We start from the raw sequence: 20996 nt of genomic DNA on the forward strand, positions 1-20996 counted from the left end.
CTGAGTATTGGATGTGACTGCAAGTATTTTGGAGGGCAGGAAAAGAATTCAAAATTATTTTGACAAAATGAAGAAACAAACTGCAAAACAGAATTACGTTCAATTGGAGCCAGGAAAAAGAAATTGCACTTAGCAGTAGTGAAGATGAGGAACACTAGTTTTGCAGAAAAGGATCTTTGAGTTATAGAGGTTTACAAACTATCCACAAGTCAACAGTGTCATAAGCTTACGGAAAAAAAGATAAAAAGTGTATTTCCAATGTCTTCCAGGTAAACAACTCCTCCTATTTGGAGGGAGGCAATGAAAATGTTTTAGAGGTCTAGAAAGTATGAATTACAACAAAAGACTAAATGGAAAAGGAGGAGGCAGAAGCAATATCTGCTAAAAATGTAAAAATTGAAGCCGCTGCAGGAAGGAAAAATCTGTTTTCCATGGCTTTGCTAGTAAGACAAGGGAAATGGATTTACCTTCCAGCAAGAAAGGTTCAGTTTTAGCATAAGAAAATATTTTAATAGTAATACAAATGAAGCACTAATTAGATTTTTCAGTGAGGTCCTCATTGATGGTGTTTAGTAATAGATGGGACAAACCTCTGTCAGAATGAAAGAGGTAGCATTGATCCTGCTTTAGCACAGGGAATGGACTAAATGAATCCTAAAGATCGTTTCTAGGGCTATGGTTCTTCCACCTGTACTGAGCTTCTTGTGGATGAGGCTGTGGGCAGTAAACAAGCCAGCCAGATCTGTTTAAAGCTCAGATACTCCCACACTACCTGCACCACCCTTACCTGCAGTCACAATGTAGGCAGCCTATGATTTGAAACTAAATCACTAAACAAGAACTTTTGAAATGGTTACTGTAGACATATTTCAAGTGATTTAGGTATTTCAAAGTGGTCCGTAAGCCACTAAACTCTCCTAACAGCTCACAGATGTTGCAAGGTAAGCTTTTTCCTTTTTTTTAGACACCAACTATGAAGTCCTCCTCACTCCTGTCCCTTCTTTTGCATTGTCTTTGGTATTTTTACACCTCTCCGGGAGCTGATTTAGCTCAGTAACTCAGCAGAAAGCTTTCTTTCATTGGATCGGTTTTCTGAGAGGCTAAGACAGAATGAGTCCATAGATGGGTATATCCTGGGTACGGGAGTTGTGCAAGATAGATGGGGAAAACCAAAGAAAGAATCATTGGTAACCAGCCCTTTTTGGAGCCTGTGAACTATTGGATTGCCTTGTACCCATTAAGGTCCCTTCCAACCCAAACCATTCTTCCTCAGCACAACATCCTATTCCATAGTATAGTACGTACTGAGGGTCTGTATGCAGCACTGAGAAACCACTGCCCCAAAAGATAAAATTTGGACTTCTAAGTAAGCTACAACAACCTAAGAACCACTGATGCTGCTGAAATTGCTATCAGATGTCTTCCACAAATTGTAGGCAGAAGTAACAGTTCCTCCAAAGTAAGCCAGAGATTTAATGTGCTCTGGTGTCTCAGTCCTAACTCACTGGTAGTCTTTTACTTGGAATAGCTGAAACCTTACTGCTTACTTCTGCTGTTGATTAATAAATATTATTTATTGCACAAATCCTTTCTGTTGACAAGTTAAAATGGAGCCTCATCTTTCATATCTCCCTGAAGATTGCCACCTTGTGAGATTGAAAATACTCATTAAATTCCATCACCAGACAGACACAAATGAGAGGGCGATTGTTTTTAAGCATGTGAAGGGAATCATTGGTAAACTCATTTGTTTGGATATCATTAACAGAACAATCGGAGAGGATCTCCAGGGGGTCCTCATGACCTTTGCTCGCAATCTCTTCATCATCCATCAAGAAATATCAGCACCTAATATGCAAGGCGAGACCAATTTTAAGGTGAGGTGTTAATTAACTAACGATCCTGGTTAATTTCTGTACAAGGGCTGAAAATACCTCATGCTGTATCATACACAAGTGCTAAACCATTCCTTTTTTATTGTTAGCAGTATTTTACAGTGTCTAGGTCAATATAGTAAGTCTCCCAATGAACCTGTTAGTTAAATTTAAGTTTGAAACTTTTTATTTGAAAAGAGACATACTTTAGCTTGAAATTATTTGTTACACAATGCTCCTGATTTTTCCTCTGTAAGAAGCAAAGGAGCCATTGGCGCTGCTTCAGACAGTTCTGTCAAAATGGTCTGTTTTATTTTAAAGGGACACCGTCAAGGTGGGAACCTTAAATTAGAAACAAACTTCTCATTTTCTAATAGCTCCTTAGATTATTAACACTCATTTCTTGTAAGCAGGCAGACACTGAGTCCATTAGTTCACATCTTGCAATATGACATCAATTTCACAAGTTAATTTTGTTCCCAATTTTTCTCTGCTCTTTCAATCTGCCCACAGTGCCCATCCCAGTGTGCTCGAGGATGCTCTAGGGGGGTGCCTGTGGAGGCAGGACAAAGCGCTGGGGCTTATTGCACTGGGAATGTTCCCCCAGGAATGCCTACATTTGCTCTGAAACTCCTTTGTGACAACCTTGCTGGCAAAAGGAGACAGTAAAGCAATCACGAATCCAACTCCATGCCCTGAAACAAGCCCTCATTACAATGCTGCTTTTTGATTCCAGAGAATAGCTAAATTTTCCAGAGGGGATTCTTTTCTAAACTGTATGACCTTCTTATAAAAAATAAAAAGTTTGAGATCTTGTCTTTAAGCGTTTTGTAGAAAGGTGAAGGGGAGAAATGTGTTATAGATTCCTATCCTAAGTCACATAACGTAATTTATATTGGGTTCTTTCCAGTGTTAACTCTGTCTGTATTTTCCTCTGATAAGCAGTCTGTGAAATTTTTTTAGAGAACATACAATTAAATTCCACCATGTTACAGAAAAACATTTTTTTCAATCTGAGGGAGTGAAAAGCAACCACTGAAGAAAAACGTAAAAGGGAAATCATAGTGAGTTAACAATAATTTACATTTGTGGAATAAAGCACCTGTTAGCTGAACAGAATTACAGATCGCAAGGAATTATATTATTTAGCCAAGATTTGTGCATATTTACTATTAGTTCTAACCATTCAAAGTAATAGTAAATTCACTTGCTGCATCCTGTCCTGTGTAACACCGGTTACCTTCTCAAGGCAAGTACTGCCAGCTGTGCGTTTTGGCTGCTGGATTTCATTATAATACCCATTAAATAACTTGTATTCCTTGAATCTGTTACAGATGGCAATTCGAGATATTGAAGCAATTCTAGGAGTTACAGCAGAAAACAAACTGAAATTGGAAAAAGAGCAACCTTCTGAAGCAGATGCTCTGAAAAAATAGTTAACCGAAGATGTAAGTGCCTTACTCTATGCTTCTGGGAATCCTTTCTCATCTGTAAGAACAGGTTTGGTTTTCCTTCTGCATTGGCATGTGACTATTAACTGAGACCGTACCTATCCATGATTTTTGAATAGTCTTTAGAAGAATATTCCTTATTCCACAAAAATGAACTTCAGAAGAAAAGGATCATAATAAATATCCCTGATATTCATATGGCGGATCCTGAAGTACAGTATTTGTTTTTAAAACCTTATTAATAGAATCAGAGCCTCTCAGGGAGAGGAGACAATGTACCTTGACCTGCAAAACGCAGACCTTTTAATTTTACCAAGTGATTCCTCCATCAAGGCTACAGCTTATAACTGACCTTATTGTAGCTTCATAAAGATGGGTTAATGAATATAAACAGTCCAGAAGATCCCTAGCTAATTCTCCCATTGGTTAGTTGCCCTGACTGTTAACACCAGGGCGTTACACATCGTCGGAACTTCCAGGAATTGGATCTGGTTATGCTTCTGTCTGTGAAACTGAAGAACTGTTCAGTACAAAATGACACCTCTCCGTGGAAGGAATCTTGTTTCTTGAGTCAAATTCTGTCACTGATGTTACAAAATGAAAATGACACTTTCTTCTTTTATATGCCCCTGCATGCACCTAGAGGTATCATGCTGTCTTTGTCAGTGTATCAAATCAGCACATCAGACTCAATTGAAAGGGGTCCTGTGATCCTAAACTCCTTTGCAAACCTATTGTGTTCTAAAATACAGGCTTCTAACATGAGAGTACGTCCCGTGTTCTTCTACCTATAAATACACTTAAATGCAATCTTGTCCATAAGCCCAGCAACCCAGATTACTCTTTAGAACTGATTGTCTTTATTATTGTTCCTCCCTTTTGTTATCTACAGGTTTTTGCAGCAGTTATTTTATGCTCGATTTCAAATTACCAAAAATAATAGTAATGGGATTGGTTCAACACTAGATTCTGAGAGGACCACTAGAGTCACACTTGTATTCACAGTATACCATGGTTTTGCAGATCTCTTCATCATTCTATTCTGGATTTCAGATACTGATGATGTTTTTGTCAGGAATATTTTTGTTATATTAAAGGACAACTGCTGCATTTGTACGTTTATCTTTGTTCATCAATCTGTAATCTTATCCCAAAAGAAAAGACATTCTAAATTGTCCTGTACAAGAGCTCATCTTTCTCCCTTCGGTGGATAATATTGTCCCAAGCACAGCAAGTGCCTTACTTCCCAAAAGCAAGTGCCTTACTTCCCAAAAATCTCAGGCAATACCCATTTCTAAGAGATGTCACAAATGTGACAAAGCAATTGCAGCAGATCAGTGTCCAATTTTTCCAATGCCTCTCTGAGTCTTTGATCCATTAGTTTCATATATAATCTTTTGTCAACCTTTTTTACTTTAGTCACAGAAATAATTAATTGCAGATGAGAATGTTTGCAGAAATGCTGACCCACATTTCAAATAAAAATCAAAGAGTATTTTTGTTTAATTATTTTTTGTTTGTTCTTGTTCCTTTCTGATGTCATCTCAATATTGTTGTTTGTTCTTTTTTCTACAGAAATTTTACACAGGTTTTTCTAATGTGAAATTTAGCCAATGAACGAACTTCCTAGAAGTCTTTATGGTTAGAAATGAAAGTCTTATGGTTAGAAATGAAAGTCTTTTGGGCTGTGGTAGGTATAACAATGATCTCTCACCTGCCAAGAAAATAATACGCCAAAAAGCATAGTGTAATTGTTCATTAGTTCTTCCACTACGACGAGGTATGTGTCCTCTGTTCTTCTTTGAGGGGCTACAGACAAGTATGTTCTGGCCTTTTCCTCACTGCATTTATAATATACCCTCTCCTATTTTAGTGCCAAGAAACTATTTCAGGAATTCTCACCTAGCTTCAAACCTAAGCTCTATTAACGTCCCAGTTTCTTCAATAAAAAACCAATATCCTGGGGGAGGAGGAGGCGTACAAGAAGACGGCAGTATCAGCCTCGGAGTCGGTTAGTTTCTTAAGGGTTAAGGAAAATTAAGCCTTGATCCAAGCCAGAACAACATAAGGTCTGAGAGGCTCATTAGTTCACTGGCACTTAATAGACTGCAGTGTCCTAGGAGTAAATGAAACCTGCACTTCCTTATGTCTTTGTTCTGTTCTGACAAAAGAAAACTGTACCTGTTTTTGCAGAGAACAAGTGATCTGAAAGTTCCCATGGTGAGAGAGATTTCTCAGTATGTGCAAAGTGTGAAATGTATTTCGAGGAAAAAAAGTTTTTAATTACTATTAACACTTCTGAGCGCTGAGCTGATGGAAGGATTGAAACTGCTTTACAGTCTCTCACATTCAACTCCCATGCTGCTGGTGCCAAAAATGTATTATTATTTTTTTTTTTTTTTAGCAATACAGCAGCTATGAACTGAAATTATAATCTGCCAAAAAAGTCAGAAATATAGTTACGATTCTCCTGGTAAGATTAGTAGATTATTTATTCCCACTCACTAAAGGACCAACAGAGTTTTTGAACTGTAGCTGGAATTTTAGCGCTATTCAGAACATGATCTAGACTGGGAAGAAACAAAGCAAGTGTGAAATGGGGGAAGCAAAAGAAAAAGGTGGCCCACATGTGTCAGCTTACCAGAAATTGCCAGAGAATTCTGCAGCTAATGACAGCAAAAACCCAGGCTGATTCCCCAGCTGCTAGGGGTGGAGGAATGCTTGTGGAATTACATGAGGGGAAGTGGGGATTGGCATCAACTGCAGGAGACAGACAATTAAAATAAAGGTTTTGTGCTTTTGATGGGCCAGGGCTGCAAATGAAGACACGCATTCAGCTGATAGCATTTCACGGATCACAAAGAATATTTTAAAATATATGCGTTACACATGTTTTTGCAAGAATTGACAGAGTCTGTAGCCTATAGACTACCCATTTGAGGTTGTTCTCCCTGTTTTGTTGCCATCTGATGCTACAAGTGCTTAGAAGCCTGTCGGTGCCTCGGTGCCCACACAGCTTCTCAGGTACCTAAGCTTATTCAAGACCTAAGCTTGTTCAGGCACCTAAGCTTGTTCAAGAAAAGGCCTCCAGACAAAACACACCAAGGGCCAACCTTGGTGTCCTTAGCTACATCAAGTCATATTACCTCTGTGTGCAGGGCTATGAGCTGTTTAGGGTGCTGTGGTCCTGTCCTGCAGACTGTCACTCTGATCTCAGACACCGCAACAGTGCGTATGGCAATCGTATTTTTGTGCCTCCTGCTGTTGGCCGTGACAGTATTGATAGCTTGGCTGCTGTCAGTTATTTTGCAGCGTGCTTGGGAATACTCTTGCTCCTTCACGTAGAGGCCCTGCCTCTTAACACTGACCCCACAAACGTTTTTGGAGATAGAGAGAGCACCTCCACAGCAGAGGAATACAACACACAGATCTTTTCTAACATTCCAGGCCCTACCATCTCTGAAGTATTTTGCATTAAACGTTAACTAGAGTTGGTACTGGACACTAGGTCTGCATTTTTGGATTTTGGGGTTTAAAAATCTTCCCCCCTCAAAAAAAAAGGGGAGGGGGGAAAGGTCACTCAGCCCAAGTCTCCACAATAGGATGTTTGGTCTTGATTCTTGCATGCTTTTTAGGTGAGCAGTTTTGCTATACAGTTGTAAATATTGAAGGTACCTCGTCCCACCTGTAACACGTGTTGTGTAAGTAAAGATGCAATTACATTCTCTTAACCGGTGAAAGGTTCTGCTGCCAGACACTGAGCCAATTTTCCCTTCATTCACGTTTAACAGAGAGCAGCGCAAAGTTAACCGTATTGTGAAATAAATACTTCTTTAAACCAAAGTAATTGTAAAATGTTCACTTTATAGGCAGTATATGCTTCCTGGAGGTAATTTTGACCATGAAATATAATAGTAGAATATCACTGTCTGCATTAGTTCTGCCCTTCACCTCAGTGAACCACAGTATCAGAATGCACCTTTTCTCTCCTCAGTCACTGTTGCCACTAATAAAGGAAGATATTAAAGCTAACTATATGCTCTATTAATTATAAGAAGGTGAACTTGAGTCAAATTTGTTACTGATGATGATTAATAATTACTGGTTCTACACACGTGTAGTACATTACAGTAAATAAACAGGGTACGTCGTTGGGTAGTAATTGATTAATTAGCACATTCATATATAGCTCAATGGCTTAAGATCGCTGAGTTTGAGATATTACTTGCAATTATTAAAAGGAAAAATCTGCCCCCATTTCCCAGTCTATTCTACTGTACGATTTTTTTTTCCCTCCAACAGAACGCGCAGCGCTTCAACCCCCTGGCTTTTATTCAGATAAACCACACAACGGGACACGGGCTGCGGATTTAAAACACTTCAAAGGTCCTCTTCAGCCGGCTTCGAGGGGTTTCTGCGGGCCGGGCAGGCAGCGCCGGGCGCCCTTCTCCTTCCTCCTCCTCCTCCTCGGTCCCCTCAGCCGCCACCGCCTCCTCCCGCCCAGCGGCGAGGCGCTGCGCGCAGGCGCGGCAGGGAAGGGAAGGGGAAGGGGAAGGGGGCTTGGGGGCTCCGCGGGATGCGGGCGCTGAGGCGGCTGCACGAGGCGGCCGTGGGGGCGCTGCTGTGGCGGGGGGCGGCCCCGCCGCGCCCGCCCGCCTCGGAGGTGCTGAGCCAGCACCTGCGGCAGCGCGGCCTGCCCCACTGGACCTCGTTCTGCGTCAAGTACAGCGCGGTGCGCAACGACCAGTTCGGCCTCTCGCACTTCAACTGGCGGGTGGACGGAGCCAACTACCTCGTGCTGCGCACCGGCTGCTTCCCCTTCGTCAAGTACCACTGCTCCCGCGCCGCCCCGCAGGACCTGGCGCTGCAGAACGCCGCCTTCACCGCCCTCAAGGTCCTCAACGCCGGTGAGTCGCGCCGCGGGGCCGGCGGCCTCCCCTCGGCTCCCCCTGAGGGGCCGGGGCAGGGAGCGGGGCCGGGGCGCCCCCCCTGGGGGCGAGGGGAACGGGACGGGGCCTGGTGGCGGAGCCGCTCCGCACCTCAGGGGGCCCGGGTGGAGCCGGCCCGGGGAGAAGGGGAAGGGAGCCGCCTTCAGCCCCGCTGGAACGGGTCGAATCAGTCGGTGCTGGTCGCCTCGGCACCGAGAAGCCTTGTTGTGGGACGGCGGGTGAAGCCCTGAGCTCGGCTGAGGAGAAGCGGTTTGGGACTGAGGGGGTGCCTGGTGAGCCCCGGTGCTCGGTCGGGGCCGGTCCTAACGGGCTGCTGCAGGACGAGCCCTGCTAGGGACAGCTGCTGCATCGACGGTAACTTACAAATCGGTGTAAGTATGCTTTGAAATGTTACTCTTCAGAATCTAGTCAGTGGATATAGTTCGTCGTGCTGCTGGCACTGCCAATACTTAACTTTCCCATCAGTTTATTCTTTCCGTGTTTCATTTAAAAATAAATTCTCCTTCACGAGTCTTCAGTCATTTTCTGCTCTTAAGGTCTGCTGGCCCTCATTCTCTGATCTTTCCAGTCTTAGAAAATGCAAACACAGAAATCGGTTTTTATTCAATAATAACTTCTTAATGTGATTTTATCTTTCCCTCCCTGCAGTCAGGCCTTTTATCTGCTCTCTCATTTGCAGCGACCATGCGTGTTTAAGTGATTGGCAGGCGTGACTAAAAAGTCAACTCACCACCCTCTTCTGAGAATCTAGCTTTAGCATTTAGGTAACTAAGCAACTTAAATTGTTTCTGTCCCTTACTGAATTCAGGGCCTAAACCCATCTCCAGTTTTCTTCTGTGTCTGCTCTGTGATAGGTGGATAATTCAGCGGTGCTAAAAGTGACAGCGCTTTTTGTGTATCCACTTTTCTGCTCATTTCAGTTTTGTTAGAGCCGGTAGTCTTGACTACCAGCCTCATTTTTCCCCAGAGCAGCTTCATGTTGATCTACGAAGTCGCTGCATGTTTTCCTTCCTACTTCTGCTCTGATCCACAACGAAACTGGGAGCTGGCGACAAAGTCGATATCAAGAGAGTTCGTGTTTGAGTGTCTGGATTTTTTTTTAACTGGCAGGAATCAAACTGTATACGTGATCCTGTTTCACTTCTTTCATCCCATTTTCTTTTGTGTTAATTCAGCTGCTTTCTGATTTTTGTGTGTTTGATGGGCAAGAAGTGTAGCATGTACTGATACCTACTTGTAAGCATTTCAGTAATGGCAAAATCTTAATAAAACACCTTAATAGGAATATTTTTCCTCTATATTAATTTCCGAACCATTATTCCTTAGTGTTAATAGGCAGGTCTAATTTTCCTGGCTTGTTATCTTTGTATGTAACGTGTTTTTGTCTTTTCTTAGGCATCCCAACTTTACTATACGGAATTGGCTCCTGGTTCTTTGTCAGTGTCACAGAGACTGTTCATACGAGTCATGGCCCAGTTACTATTTATTTTCTAAATAAAGAAGATGAAGGCGCCATGTACTGAAATCATGCCCTCAAGTACCTGTCATTTGGTGGGTTTTCGTGTTACTGCTGCTACAAACGTCTACTCCCCGTGACTAAAAGAGAACTGAAGGCAATTCTTTTTTGTTTTGCTTTTGTTTTGTTTTGTTTTTTTTTGCCGTGTATTCTTTTATTTAACATGTTGTCTTCAGGAAGCTTCACGGAATTTTTTGGTCGTAAGAGGTTTATTTTTGCAGAGGTTAGTAGAGTTAACAAAAATAGAAGCCTTGGGAAAAGAATTAATATTTCTAAGGGTGTTATAATTTATATAAGTCAGTGACTAGAACTGTTGAACAAGCTTCTGGTAATTTAAAGATAAGTGTGCCAACTTACAGGCCTGAATTGTAGTGTGTGGGCAAGGAAACGGTGAATCTATCAGGCTTTTCAGAATGTCTCTGAAAACACTAAGCTGCTGAGATATAAACTGAGTAGATTTTTTGTAATATATTAATTATCATATTTGCAAGAATGTTTGAATGAATCCATGGCACTGACTCTTCACAACTGCCCAGAAGGTTTTTTGGAAAAGTATACCCTGGAAGTTAAAAATGGCTGTTTGTATCTCATTTCTTCAAATGATATTTAAATAAAATATCTAAAATATATTTTACTGTTTTTTTTTTCAACAATTTATTTGAATTCCCAATACCTTCATTATGTTGTTTGTCTCTTGTTTGCTTTATAGGTAAGTAACAAAACTGAAATAATCTAAAGATTTAGTTCCCTACATTAACTTAAAATTTGCTGATTTTATTTTTTTTTAATTAATATGAATGAAAAGGATACTACCCTCATTACTATCCAAAACAATTGATTTCTTTAGCTGTAGTTCAGAGCAGGCAAATACGATGGTGGAAAGACGTAAACTCAGCTGGAAGCCTAGGGAAAGAAAAAGCTTTAGGGAATTATTTGGATAGTGGAAAATATGGAATTATTAGATGATAAGCTCAAACAACAAAAACACCTGTACGGGTTATGTTGCTGAGTTTTAATGCCAGCAAATAATGCTGTCTGTTCTAAATCCCAGGTCTGGTGATGTAAGTTGATTATTCCAATTTCCATAAGTAGGAAGATAAATGTAAAATGAGTAGGTACTGTTTTTGGAGGGTAATCACTATTCCTAAATAAATTATTATCAAGCTACAGTATAATGTAATTTAAATACTTTTTTAACTTAATTCCAGATAATGGAACTGTTTCCCACTTAATGAAGCAATACAGTTTTCTAAAAGCAACACTAAATAATGCTTTAATCAGAGAAACGCTTACGCTATTATATTTAATTTTGGCCAATATTCTTGATACAAGTTAAATGGGTCTCAGAGATGAAGATACAGTATTATAAGAAGCCTCATTAATAATAAAAATGACTCAGTGTTATTCTAGAACTGATTTTCACTGTATTGGATAAAGTTAAATAACTGCAGCTCATAAGTTTAAAGTCAAATACTGCTCATTCATTGCTGCGGGTCTTGTCAATATCTTGCTGTAAAGGTTTAGTCTCAACGCGAGGTTGATAAAATGGTTTTTAATTACCAGACTATAAATACAGCTCTTCATTAGAGTTGCACCTCCACTCACTGCAGCTTGTTTGATTTCTGATAATGTGTACTGCTGACTTTGCTTACCTGTTTTTCAATAAATGCAGGCAACGTGACTCCTTGTCCATACGGTGATGGGCAAGCCTCCTTAGAGAACATCTTTGACAAACTACCCTATTGATTACTGCAATTCTGTGCTGCTTGCAGCATTAAATAGAGACTTGATTTCTTGTTCAATGATCTCACTGTGTAACAATTAAGCAAATGTAATATTTTCTTGTATTACATGAAAATCAATAGACCTCTTGCTCTTATGAAGCTGATCGTGCTAAAGGATGAACTGGAAGATGTCTGAGGGCAGAGTGCAAATATAGTCGTTCATTTGTTTCGTTAAGGCCTGCGTGCGACCTGCTACAGTATGTAAAATGGAAAATAGGCCATTTCTAAGGGGTAGCACAAGTTATTAAATCATAGTGAAATCACTCTCAAATATATCAACCTCCTTTGCCTTTAAACAAAGGTAAAATACTTCATCTCAGTCTCTTAGCCATAAATGGTGGCTACTTAGCTTTGGCCTGAATGCAAGATGGAAACATCGATGGCCAAGCAGGCTCATGGCATCTTGTCTGAAACATCTCTGTAGGGCTCCGGGGGGTGTGGGAATGGCAAGCAAGGATGAGTGTGCAGTAGTCCTGTGGTGGCTCAGCGCTCAGCTGAACCCTTGCTCTTTTGGCTTTGTAATCTGTATCACTGCAAGCTCTTGCCTTGGAGCTGTCAAGACGGTGCAGTTTCAGGAGAACAGGCTCTTCTGTTGCAGGGAAGTCCAAGTGTTTGACCTAAAGGGTGTCTCTAAAGTGGGCTTTAAGGATGAGCTTCTAGCAGTTTAATTGTTCAGAGGTGGATTTGTGTGGGTAGCACCTACCTGCGTTCTCTTTCCTGTGCGGTCCTTCAGGGTTGTCTTGTAACCCCATGGCTTCAAGAGGCAAACTTGTAGGGAACCAGGCTTTGTTAATTCCTCTGGTCCGGAATAGTTTACTTGTTTTACTTAGCAAGTTCCTTTTGCTGTGTGTTACACTATGCATATGTTGTGTACGCAGCACACACTTCTGTTGACAAATTTTTGTATAGATGATTGAATTACCAAGTGACCCTTCTAACTTTTTGTGGATTTCATCTGCTCCCTTTCCTTTGAAACAAAGTGCAGTTTATCTTGTAACTCGTGCTTTAATTATCTCTCTACACTGTGTTCAAGGATGATGTTTAAATGAGCGAAAGATGACATAAAAAGGCAGAGAGCTTTGTTTCACCTCCCTTAACAAGCAGTTGGGATAAATGAAACCTTACTCTAAGCCCAGAGGATCAGGTAGCTACTTCTTGTAGCAGTCTTTTTAAACAGTAATGACTACTGGGGGCATCTTAGCCTAAACGAGTGCTTAGCATTACATCTTACCTAGGTCAGTGGTCTCAGGTATCCAAGTTAAACTGTGTTACTGTAAATTAATGGAAAATGTAACTGCGCTTTGCTGAAAGATCAATGTCCAATAAAGGCTGCACAATCAAATCTTGTTGCAATGATTGAGGTCCTTAATTGCCTTTCAAAGATAAGGTGGTAATCAACATAGGTTTAACTGATCTTTTTTACCAGTTCAATTACATGCTAATGACTAGAGCCAAGTCAGGATCTTTAACTACTTATACTTATTAAATCTTATGTTTGCAGTGAAAAATTACTTAAGCCACACAATCGATAAAGCCCAGGTCTTAATTACTATATTTCACTTTTATACCTTTTTGTATGTTTGACAAATGTTTCACTAGAGACTGTGTAGCGCTAATGATAGTACCCCAAGAAATACGGTTTTCTGCTATTGTCTGCTTCTCCAAGCTGTGTCAAGATGTGGCTGTTTTCATGGTTGTTTCAACAACATCTTGTGACTACCAATGCAACTTAAATTCTAGGCAGCTCATGGTACTTAAATATTATTTTTTAATGAATAATAGCACTGCTTTTATCGCTAGAAGATGTACCACCCGATAACCTTCCAGTGGACACAACTTCAACTTGAAGTGCTTAGCGTTTTTCCATTGTAATGAATATTTGACTTAGGTACATCTGCACCGAAGTACAGATGGATGTTGCCCGTTGTTTAGGGTTAGTACTTCACATTGCCTGAAACATAAGCCGCTGTGTCCCTTCCTCTGCGTCGCCCTCCTTTCCATGGAGCACTACACAGTGCTTTCCTCCAGGAGCCTGGAGCCACCTCACCTTTCTTTGAGTTACGCAGCACTTGGATCCCTCCACAACTTACTTTGTGGCTGAAATGCTGCAACTCTGATTGCGTGGAATCTTTTTCATTTATTTTTGTATTTTTGCATATTTGTCGTTACTCCAGAGTTCATTCTTCCTGCGCTCAAAAGAAAAGCGTTACTGTATTTTGTCACAGGCCTTATTGTTTGTGGCAACTTAAAATCAATGGAATAGGATTTATTGGAATCATTTTGTAGGCAAGAAAAATGAACAAAAGTTTGAATTGACTAAATAGTCACCTTTGAGAAGCTAGCAGCAGTATAAACACCCTGGCTGTCTAAATCTCTTTGCAAACCGTAATTGTAGATTTCCCTGATGTATGTTATTCTCGAAAGAAACGTAGGTATTTCTTAATAGTTGAGTGCCCTTAGGCTTCTGATTTACACCAACTTTGCCAGAAACAAAGGAGATTCTGCTTCATATATTATTTACTTCAGCCATTTAAATTAAATTGGCTTTGCTGTAACTCCTTAATCATGTTCGCTACAGAAAAGTAAGTTGTCTTGATATTATTCTGAAACACACAGTTACAGAAGTGGATGACATGTTTCGCGTTCTTGGGCCACGTAAGCTGAAATGTGCCAACAAAAAGTGGCAATTTAGGAGGTGCGGGAAAGGGAATGTAAAATAAATCATCACTAATACATTCCAAGTTTAGTTAAAAGATTTCTTGGTTTCTAGAAAATAATAAAATGGTGTTAGTGTGTTTGCAATTAAGTCTTTTAAATAAAGCACGTGTGCAGTAGGACACCAAAATTTGCATTAATGATTGGGAAACTCAGTGTAAATTATTGACCTTTGTGAATTAGTCAGTGAATAAACGCAGCCGAAATAAAGAAGGCTCATGTATCACAAAATATTTATTACTCATAGATGAGTGTCGTTTGACCTTAATTATTTATGCTAATACATCATAATGTTCTAGTAAATGCTCTGCAGTACGTTCTTAGAAAGAAAAGCAGTCCACATAATGAGAGCTTCCTGCAGCGCTGTGAGAGGTCACGATTTTTGTCTGCGTTCAAGAACCCATCCAGATTATAAACATTTGCAATGAGGCGGATGTCTTGCAGAAAACCCAAATATCCATTTATTCAGCATTTAGGAAATAGAGAGGAAGCCACTAGATTTGAGATGATGGAGTACTTTGTGTTATACTTAAGACAGTTTGGATGCATTATGGTTGCTATTTGCTTGGTAAGGTAGAATATGTATGGCTTAGATTTTAATAGCAATTGCATCACTTTAAGCACAGTTTATGAGCCCTGTACTAGTTCATTATAGAACTAATTTATTACTTGCGATGATATTAATAATCCTAATAGAGCTGAAACTGTAAAACACAATTCAAAGCAGTCCTTTGGACAACAAGTCTGAGTGAGGAAACTTCAAATTTTAAAATGCAAATTTTGAAATAGAACGCTTCTAAAGAACACTTGAAATTTTTGAATCAAATTATAACTATTGCAAAGTCAAATCTACTTCTTAGAAGAAATGCCATTAGATACAATTGTTATACGCTTAGTGATTCATGGGCCTGGTTATACACATGCTTTGTGATGTATGAATTATTTAGTAAGAAAAATCACAATAATTTTGTTGTTACTCAAGAATTTATAGGTTGACAGAAACAATTATACAGACCCTGAAGCTGGTCTGGTGAAGTACAGTAATATCATTAACTATACACAGCCATTTTTGCTCATTCCAACTTGTCTAGTTTGCAGTGTTTCACTAATTGTGCATCATATCTAGCATTTAAACAATATTAATTTTATTATGCATGAAACATGCCTGTATTCTTTAAGATATGTTCATAATTTCAAGCAAGAGCTTTAAACATCAGATTTATGGCTTTGGTTTTTTTTCAACTCAAGATGAATTTATGATGAGAAAGAGTTTTAATAGTTCTATTTAAGGCTGGATTCTGCTCCCACTGAATTGAAAATAAGATGGATTCACGTCCTGAGTTTTGGTTCGCAAACAGCCCTTTGCCTCTCCATGTCACTGATTTGTGTCCGGAGGCTCTGAGCACTGAGTTTCTGCCAGTTTAAGCCCCTGCAAAATGACTGTGAGGAGCAGTGAGAAGGCCTGGAAGGAAGGCAGCAGGTTTTCAGCAAGTTTTCAGAGCAGGTTTTAAGGGATCTTGATCTATACTTGTATTATCAAGGTGGTACACTTGGGTGATACTCTCCCACGAGATGCATTTTGAGAGAAGGAAGACTGGACACTTGACCTACTTTTTTCATAAACCTAAGGGAATTCCCCTTGCTGCACTTCTGCACTTGCTGGCAATCTGAAGATGTGAGAAGGAAAAAATGAATTTCACTGTGGTATGTTACTTCAGCCACACAGGCTGTTATGTAGAGTTACGTATTAATCTATTTTTTTTTTTTTTTAAAAAAAAAAAAGTATGCTACTAAAGCAATGACCAGGTGCCTTTTTTTTTTTTTTTTTTAGGAAATGCAGAGCTTCTAATTTCTTATATATAATAGCTGTTAGAAATGGTACAGGAAGAAATGAGAGGTGATAAATTTGGTAAACCAAGGACTAGCATTTAGATTCTGCTTCCTGCGAGTCTGTTTTATACACTGTATATGAATTACATGTAATTATAGTACAGTAGTGCTAATGCAGTATACCAAAACATTTTTAATAGCTAAAATGTTGAATAACTTTTAGCATGTGTCGCTAACAAATTAACCATTTAGTGTGTTACGTGGTAGATGCACGTTGTTCCTGCATCATAACCTGGCAAGCTCTGGTGGTACTGAGGTTAAAGTTTCCCAGAGATGCTCAGTAGGAGCCATAACGAAAATGTGGGACGTCCTGACTCTGCCTTATCCTCGGCTTCCTTTGTGTGCCTCATTTCCATCTCCAACGATCTGAGCATAGGATAGCGGAAATTATTTTGTGGTCCTAATGCTGTTGCTCATGCACTTCAGCTCCTCATACAGCCAGGTGCAGTTGGCATACTTTACCTGCTTTGATTTCCACTGAAGATTACAGTGTGTGTACTGTAAGGGTTAGTGTAAAAATAGCATGTAGGTAAAGAAGTGCTGTGTAGAGAAGACTGCGTGAGCTTTGAGCACTGCATTATTCATCTGCACTGGCCTGATTCACTCTGAAGATTCAGCTCACGCATCCCTCCACTGATGGCAAGGAAAATGGGGAGAGGAAACCTGCTAGACACAGGTGCTTGAGCAGGAATGGTCATGAACAGGGGCAGGAGCGTCAGCTCTGTCTTTCCTTCCCCTTCTTTCTACCAAGTTTTGCTAGCAGGACTAGAAATTTCATCTGTGGTAGTGAAAGTTTGCCCGTGGTAGTGAAAAGATGGAAAATGAGTGTGTTAGATAGCTTCCTTTGCAGTGGGAATTAGAGAGGGAAACAAGTAATAACTTATTTCCTTACTTTTTGAGGGCCTTGCAAATTGCCGTGATAGCCATGTTACAGGGAATCAGTGGGGTCCAGCGTTATTTCCATACCACTTACTGATACTCCTCTGAGATTCTGCAGCACGGCAAAAATGGTAATTTTAGTATTCTTCTGTGTCAGCATTTTGCTTTTCCTTGAAAACAAAAATTTATTTCCTTTACGTGGCCATCTCCAGATCTCCTCTATCCTTTCCAACAGCAATGGAAAGCAGCAGAGAGCAGCAGCAGACTGCTCTGAGACAATTGTTCCTGCACTTGTAGCACACAGCAAGTCTGTGGCACTGAAGAAGGATGTTTCTCCTGCACAAATAAAAATAGAATTTATAGAAGTCAAGGGCTTTGTGATCCTCCTGTAATTAAAGAACTGGTATATTGTTCCCTTGCAGAATTTCAATGTTATGTCATTTTAGATAGAAATTAACTTCCAATACATAATTATAAATAGGAAATTCATGCATATTTCTTGCTGACAGCATGTCCGCTGGATTTAGTGGAGAAAACTGGACTGCTTCATTATTTTATTCCTTTGGAATTCTTGAACTTCTTGTGTCAGAAACTTTTAAAGAGGAGATTCTTTGGACAATTACTGCACTTTAAGAATATTTTATGAGACATTAAAAAGACCTGTGTTTTGCTACCCATTTTTTCCCCAACATTGAGGAAAAATAGAGATTTATGTGATTATACCAGAAAATCTGGAGGGTGATTAACTTCATTATGGTGCAGGTAGAATGGAAATTTCTTATGAAAGATGGGTTCTAAAGAAATAGGTGGCAAAACCAAACCTGTATCCAGAAACACATACTTGATGCACTTTACTTCATAAGATATAAAAAAAACTTGAAGTTTGATTACATCTGCATCAACACAAATCAGAATGGGGGATTAAGGTTATGATTAGCCCTGGAAAAGCTACATAATATTTATGCAAATTTGGCAAATTGGGTTGGTTTTCCCCATAGTCTTGTAAATGAAAAAGACATTTTAGAAAAATCACAGTTCAATAGAAATTCTATGATTTTGTATCCCATTCTTTAAAATTTAATAGAAAATGAATCCAATTGAAATGAATCTGATTGAAAGGTATACAGGGACCACAGGTAAAAGGCTCATTTGAACAGAAGGAAGTCCACGTGGGCAGCGCCAATTCCATAGATATTTAGGAGCTGGGGCTCTATTAATTTATAGTGTAGGAACTAAATTATAAAGTTATTGAAGAGAGATGGAATTTATCTCTGCTAATGGCCATTGAAAGACTGTGTGTTTTTTTCCCATTAAAGCTCAAACAGTGTAGAATTCTGATGTGAGGAAGCTTGAAGATGGTTCAGAATTAAACCAAACGCACACTCAATTTTTCCCCCTCAAAATTGATAATGTAAGTCAAACAGTCCAGTTTGTCATATATGATAATGTGAGAGATTGTGATAAATGCACAGGTCCATAGCCTACAAGTGAGATTAATGCCCTGAACTGAGCAGCAAAGTGTTGTGCTGCTGCACAGTGCCAAGCAGAGAGCCTTCTCACTAACTTCTGTCAAAAAAGAAGCTGCGTGTTTTATTTATTTATTTTAAATTTATTAAGCAGCTGACCATAGCTTATCAAGGCTTTTGGTGGTTGCAGAGAGACTGTTGTCCGTATTACATACTTGTCATGCTCAAAAACCTGCATTCTTGCTGCTGCTGAGGAAGCTGGGCTTAAACATTTATCAAGGACTTGCCTCCCTGGGGCTGTGCTTTGGAGTGGGCTGTTTTGAAATGGACAGTCTTCTGAAGAGCCATGAAGAAAATCTTGGATGAATGACTTTTATCTGGTGATTGGTATGAGATATTTAGCAGAACTCCCATTCTGTAATTTAGAGAAAGAGAAATAGGAGGGATGAGTGCAGCCGGAGCGGGCCTTGTTGCAGTGCCCCATTTACTCCTTGGCCCTGGGGTCTGTCATGTTCTGGGGCATGGACCTGGCCCCAAAGCGGGAACAGGCCTGTGAGAAATGGCTTGAGGTGTCTGTGTTTGGAAATTTATGTACCGCGGGGAGGAATCTCAGTCTAAGTAATCCAAAGGCAAAAGCCTCATGAGTTCCTGTGGAAGATCTGCCACTTGAGGAGCCTCCATTACTTTACATTCTGCAGACCAGCACCACTGGACGTTTCCCACGCTTCTTAATTAAGGCAGGAGCACTAATCTGTTTGACGTGCTGTCTCAGCAGCAGTTTTCCCGTTGAAACCGAAGGCGAACACGACCCCAGGCCCCCCGGCGCAGTGCCGCCAGCCTCCTCCCGCAACATGGCGCCGCCTCCGCGCCCTCCTCCTCCCGCAACATGGCGCCGCCTCCGCTCCTTCCTCCTCCTCCTCTTCTATTTTTTTTTTTTTTTTTAATTATTATTATTCCGCCCCCATTCTCTCCTCCCGGCGTCTCCGTTTTGGTTCCGGGGCAGCGGGGCGGCCGCGAGTCCTTCCTGCGGGCGGGGAGGGGCGGAGGCGGCCCGGCCCTAGCCCCGGCCCCGGCCCCGGCCCGGCGGGCAGCCCCCCGCCGCCGGCCCGCCGCAGCATGTGAGCCCCGGCGGGGCGGGGATGCTCTGGCTGCTCTGCGGCCCCTCCAGCGCCATGGAGAGCCAGGTGCTGGTCATCCGCATCAAGATCCCCGACGGCGGGGCCGTGGACTGGACCGTCCACTCGGCGCCTCAGCTGCTCTTCAGGGACGTGCTGGTGAGCGCGGCCAAGGGGGGGACGCGGCGGCGGCCCCCGGAGCACAGCGGCTCGGGGGGGGTTCTGTGGTGGGGGGCTCTAACGGGGAAATAACCCCCTGGCCCTGGGAAGGGTCGCACGGCGGTGGGTTTTACGGGAGGTGGTGCTGCCCCGAAGAGGGGCTCGCAGCCAAGAGCCCGTGCTGCAGAGCAGTGCGCAGGGAAAGGCCCCAGTCGTGTCCCAAGGCGTTGTTCCTCCAAGGGTTTGGATGCACAGCACTGATAGCACGGCATGGGGGGGTCGTGAGGTGTTGCTTGGGAGCGGCTGGGAAAGTTGTCATGTGGAAATCAGCGTGGCCTCGGCTCGGGTGTGGGAGCTGCACGCCCCGCACGTGGGCTGAAGCTGGACGTGGCGGTGCTGTGGGTTTGTTGCATCTCTTGGCCCTGAGCTGCCCCAGAGCCTTCTGAGGGCTCCCGTGTGCCTCGTGGAGTTGCAGAAGCTCCTCCATCCCCGCCCAGGTAATCCCTTTGCACCTGTTGCAGGTGTGGGCATGGCTTTGGAAAAGCGTTTTGCTTTTCAGTGTGCAGCCCTGTTGCTTCAGCACAAAAGCAGCTGGAGATACCTGTGCCTGTGTGGAGATAGGTGAGCTGTGTAGTCTGTTTAGCAAGCGGGCCTGAAAAAGAGAGCTATTTAAGCTTGAACTGCCAATGCAAAAGGAATCAGCTTATGGTTTACTTGGTTCGGGGTAGCGGTGAGGTCTGGGGATCCTAGTCTGAAGCTGGAGAGGTGTTGAGGCAGCACAGCAGTAGCGCGGTGGTCAGGCCCCATCGTACGTGTGAGGCTCTGCAGCTGCTGTCCTAGTGCTTATGGCTGCGCCGTCAGGCAGCGGTTGGTTGTGGCCAGTGCATGACTTTGTGACCTGAAGTTAAAATGAAACTGTGTTCAGTTGTGACACGACACTAAGAGCATGCGTTTTGGAGCCAGATCTCAAAGAAGCAGAAGTACAATAGCGCAATTGCTCAAGGAGCTTCAATCGGCTTTACCCCCCTATCTTTTAAGTTGGATCAGGGTGAAGGACTGAACTTGGGTCTGGTGAGGTACCCACAACCTTGTCCTTTGAGGAATTTGAGTTCCTACCTCCAGCACGCTCAGGGAGCCTGGCATCTGAAGCCCTTGGTGTCTGAGGCCATGGCTCTAAGAGTTGTGATCGATGGACCAC

General features: G+C 41.7%; 3 protein-coding genes across 7 annotated transcripts in view; all 3 read left to right on the top strand.

Moving 5' to 3' along the window:
* Positions 1-4090, top strand: part of IQCH (IQ motif containing H) — a 66478-nt gene extending 62388 nt beyond the window's left edge. The window contains exons 20-21 of the mRNA XM_035336340.1: positions 1769-1877; positions 3209-4090. Coding sequence (XP_035192231.1) covers positions 1769-1877; positions 3209-3310 — 211 coding nt within the window. The 3' untranslated portion in view covers positions 3311-4090. The remainder of the gene's footprint in view (positions 1-1768; positions 1878-3208) is intronic.
* Positions 4091-7858: 3768 nt separating this feature from the next.
* Positions 7859-10419, top strand: C10H15orf61 (chromosome 10 C15orf61 homolog). The gene is made up of 2 exons (XM_035336204.1): positions 7859-8232; positions 9670-10419. Exons 1-2 carry the CDS (start codon positions 7902-7904, stop codon positions 9795-9797), a joined length of 459 nt encoding a protein of 152 aa, XP_035192095.1. The 5' UTR covers positions 7859-7901; the 3' UTR covers positions 9798-10419.
* A 9093-nt stretch (positions 10420-19512) lies between these two features.
* The window catches only part of MAP2K5 (mitogen-activated protein kinase kinase 5), a 126864-nt gene continuing 125380 nt past the window's right edge, over positions 19513-20996 (top strand). For 2 of the 5 annotated variants that reach the window (XM_035335668.1, XM_035335670.1), the window contains exon 1: positions 19514-19798. In XM_035335668.1, the coding sequence (XP_035191559.1) occupies positions 19664-19798 (135 nt within the window). In that variant the 5' untranslated portion in view covers positions 19514-19663. Of the gene's footprint in view, positions 19799-20996 lie in introns of all 5 variants that reach the window. The other 3 variants (XR_004753526.1, XM_035335671.1, XM_035335669.1) reach the window with 3 other exon arrangements.

The sequence above is a fragment of the Oxyura jamaicensis genome, chromosome 10 (assembly GCF_011077185.1).
Source record: "Oxyura jamaicensis isolate SHBP4307 breed ruddy duck chromosome 10, BPBGC_Ojam_1.0, whole genome shotgun sequence".
NCBI lineage: Eukaryota > Metazoa > Chordata > Aves > Anseriformes > Anatidae > Oxyura > Oxyura jamaicensis.

Coding starts and splice junctions, on each gene's coding strand:
- C10H15orf61 (XM_035336204.1), top strand. CDS start 7,902: ATGCGGGCGCTGAGGCGGCTGCACGAGGCGGCCGTGGGGGCGCTGCTG. Junction 8,233..9,669: donor CCTCAAGGTCCTCAACGCCG/GTGAGTCGCGCC, acceptor GTCTTTTCTTAG/GCATCCCAACTTTACTATAC.